Source organism: Vulpes lagopus, chromosome 2 (assembly GCF_018345385.1).
Source record: "Vulpes lagopus strain Blue_001 chromosome 2, ASM1834538v1, whole genome shotgun sequence".
NCBI lineage: Eukaryota > Metazoa > Chordata > Mammalia > Carnivora > Canidae > Vulpes > Vulpes lagopus.
The window spans coordinates 112,226,978-112,230,772 of NC_054825.1; the positions used below are offsets into that span (position 1 = coordinate 112,226,978).

The 3,795-nt window shown below is 46.7% G+C and overlaps 1 protein-coding gene across 1 annotated transcript; it reads right to left on the minus strand.

Annotated features, from left to right (window-relative positions):
* Window positions 1-892: 892 nt before the first annotated feature.
* On the minus strand, window positions 893-2,656 carry TTLL2 (tubulin tyrosine ligase like 2). Its single transcript, XM_041732621.1, is given in 3 exon segments — window positions 893-1,887; window positions 1,890-2,511; window positions 2,651-2,656. Coding segments are annotated over 3 exon segments (1,623 nt in total).
* Between the last annotated feature and the right edge of the window lie 1,139 nt (window positions 2,657-3,795).

The window sequence follows — 3,795 nt, forward strand, 5'->3', positions numbered from 1 at the left end:
TTTGTCTTCTGAAAGGAAACCCCCTACCCACTCGCTGTCACTCCCCTGTCCCCCACCGTGGGACTTGCAGCCACCAATCTGTGTTCTGTGTCTGTTGATTTGCCAATTCCGGACATTGTCTGTATATGGGATCCTACAACATGTGGCCTCTTGTGTCTGGCTTTTCTTTTTTTTCACTCCGCATAATATCTTCAGGTAAATGCTGGAGCTTTTATGTCTAAGGACTCTTCAGTACTTGCTTATGTGGCAGGAGTGTTGGGGACGCAGCTGGATCTGGAAGGTTCTGAGATCCCATGCTGGGATGGGAACCTATCAGTGAGGGGGGCCAGCCAACAGGGGGCCACTTTTTAAATATGGTTGATGGCTGCCCCCAGTGGGAAGCTGTGTGGTACAGTGTCTGAGTTAGGGCCCAGGACCTATGAATGACAGAGTCATTTGGGTATTTTGGGGGAGATTTTCAGCAATTGGCCTCACCTCAGATGACTGATCATGAAGTTGAGAAGAATAATTTTCAACAAAAAATGGTGTATTAAAAAACAAAAAGTTAACCTTTGGCCTTTTTGGTAGTGTTTTCACCTAAGAATCCTAAAAAGACTGTTCTAATAATCTTTTCTCATGTTTAAATAAGTGTACAGTATAATTGTAATAATATAAAGGATTTCTGAGCACAGGCAACAGGCTGGGTGGTGTTCTCCCAAAAATTGGAGGAAATTAGCCAATCGTATCATATAATTTAATCACTACCTGAATGTGTTCTGCTTTGCAGAATCGTTATATTTACATACACACCCCATCAGGTCCCAGTGACGTGGTCAGAGTGCTGGATGCAGAGGTCAGGGGCTGAGCCGTTGCTGTCTCTGGCGAAGGAATCCCTGGTTTTCCCCAAACCCTGTCACCTTCTTTTTGTTTCCATTTCTAACATGTGGGAATGTTGCTTATTCTTTAGTTTCTGGAGCTCTTGAATTATCCTTCTGACATTCAGTCCATTCCTAGAAGCTCCAAAAGTAGCTTCATTGAAGGGACAAATGAGAACAAAGTTCCCTGCCTGGAGACCCGGCACTTTGCTATTGTCCAAGGGGACGCACAGGGAGATGCTGGTCTTGTCCGCATGTGACTGAATGAGTGACATGAATGGAATGATCTTCTTGTGGGGCGAGCGTCTGCCCTTTAGCTTTGGCTTGGTTTTGGGGGCTTCTCTTGTTGACAGAAGTAGGTCTTTCTTCCTGCTAGTCATTTCCCTAGGCTGGGAGGCATGCTTATTTTCAGGGCATATTTTTACGGCTTTCTTTACAGCAGATTCATCCTTAAATGTTCTATTCGTGAACTGTAAGAGGGACTCACAGGGAAGAGCACTTCAAACCTTGTTGACTCTGCCTGCATCCAGCTTCGTGAGGGAGACGCTGCGGCTCCCCTTTGCACCATCGCGACATCCCGTCCTCTCGTTTCTCAGACCCTGCAAGTAAATCAGTTCAATGGTGTCATGGATAAGTTTCCTCTTTACTGATGCGTCCGCTGAACAATCTATGGACAGGGCAGGGCTGAAGTTGACCTCTAGAAGCCATGGTTTCAAGTTGTCATCAATCAAAATATCAAACCCAAAGAGCTCAAAGCAGTTGGCTGCGAAGGGGACCAAGGGCGCCATGGCGAGCACAGTGAGAATAACCACCTGGGTGATTTTCTGCCACAGAAGCAGGTCATCCACATCCCAGCTGCGAAGATAAGAGAAGAACCTGCTGAGGGTCCACTTGCAACCGTGACCGATCACTTCTTTGATTTTCTCATACGAGACCCCGGATTTATTGATGCTGCTGTTGGTCAAATGGGCATAGTTGTTCTGCAAATTACTGAGGTCAAACCTTTCCATGGCAAACCGCACTAACCCTTCTGATAGATATAAATGGTCAAAGGCTTAAAGCCGGTGACACAAACGTAGATGCGGAGGTCACATTTATATCTGCCCACAAGGAGGGGGTTGCAGATATATTTCTGTACTATATATGTATCATCAAAGAGTAAGTCTTTAATGTCACTGAAAATGATGATCCCCCTCCCACGAGAAAGTTCGGCAGGCTTGCAAATCCAGTAGCTATGCTTGGCACCCAGCACGTGCTTCTCCCTAAAGTCCTTGGCCACGAACTTATTGTCATAATGGGCATTGGGCATGATGAATGTCAGCGGGATGAACTCGTACAGCGGCGTGCCGTACATCCTCTTCATGTGCTTCAGGTGTCTGGCCAGGTGGTCCTGCCTGGTGAGCTGGGTGGTGCCTGGGTGGTGGTTCAGCCGCTGCCACAGCTTATCGTTGATGTGCTCGGTCATCCGGAAAGACGACGTCCTCCAGTACAGACTCCAGTATTCGACGTTCTGCTCTCCTTTATCAAATTTGTCCCAGCCGCGCTCCAGCAGGACACTCTGCACCACTTCTGGCGTGGTGTCATCCACACGAAACACTGGTGGCTTCAGGATGGGCCCTGGAGGTCTGTCTTCCACCATCAAATAAGGCTTGCTTTTCTAAAAATTGATCACAAAAGCGTTAGCAGGTGGGTGGGGAGATCACGATCTCAAGGAGCTTTCACATTAAAGAGTCCATGTCCCATGGCCAGCTGTTTGGTCTGTGCCTTCCCTCACATCACACGGTCTCCCTGGATACCCACATTTCCGCTACCCCTGCGAAAACTGACCTATCCCTCCCTGCACATTCCGTCTCTCCAGAGCTACCTGCCCATTTCTTCCTTTTAGTGACATGTTCAAAGTGTTGGCAGTCACACCGTCGATGCTGCTGAGGGCTGCTCTGCTCTGTGCCTGGAGGTGCAATGAATCCTGTTGGCCTAAAACACGAACATTCTTTAGAAAAAGCAAATGTCACATTTTCCATTTTTTTGAATTTGAACACGCAAAAAAAGTGTGAGATGCTGGCGTTACACAATTAGCAGGGGTCCCTTGGCCTGAGAGGCTCAAGGAGCTTAGACCAGACACCTATGATGGCCACCAGCCCCCGCCTTGCATCCCCAGGGTCAGAGACTGGGTTCTCTCAAACACATGCTAACTTGCAAGAAAGAAATAGGAAAAATTTGAGTTTTAAAAAACTCATTTTGTAAAAACAATGATTATGTCAAGATCATGCCTCACATTTTGCAAGATACATCAAAAGTGCACACTCAACAATTTTCCGAAATTTCAAAGGAAGAAAATAAGACCGTTTTTGAGAAAATCAAAACTGATGATGAGGCATGATGCTTTGTTATGACCTAGGGGGAAAAAAAAGTCTAAGTCTCTGGGGGGGGATGTCGATATTCCGAAGTCCTAAAACAACAAGCTCATCAAAAATTCCAAGTTCAGGCAATTTCGACTTGTTTCTTTGACAACATTAGGATTGTTCATGCATAATTTATCATCTAAGGAGGCAAACACAACTTACTTGGTGGAAATTCTGCAGTGTTTGAGAGATTTTGACTGATGCTAAAGGAGTAAACTTTGATGTGTACTGTATGTTCAGTGAAGTCAGTCTGGCCAGAGAGAAGGTGGGTGGGAGGGAGGCCAGAAGGGAGAGAATTCCTGCTTGCTCACCCACCTTTTTTTCCAGATTTGAAACTGAGAAGAGTCAAGGAGTGAAGCAGACACCTTGTTCCCAGTGACTTTGTTTCCGAATCTGAAGCCAACCGTAGAGAACAGCTGGCCTCTGGTCCTGAGGCTGCTAACAGGCTGGGGCGCTGGCTCCGAAACAATGTCCAAAAGAGCTGTGAGCACAAGCAGCGTCAACAGATGAACACGTGCCTTGCTGGTGCCGTTACTGCT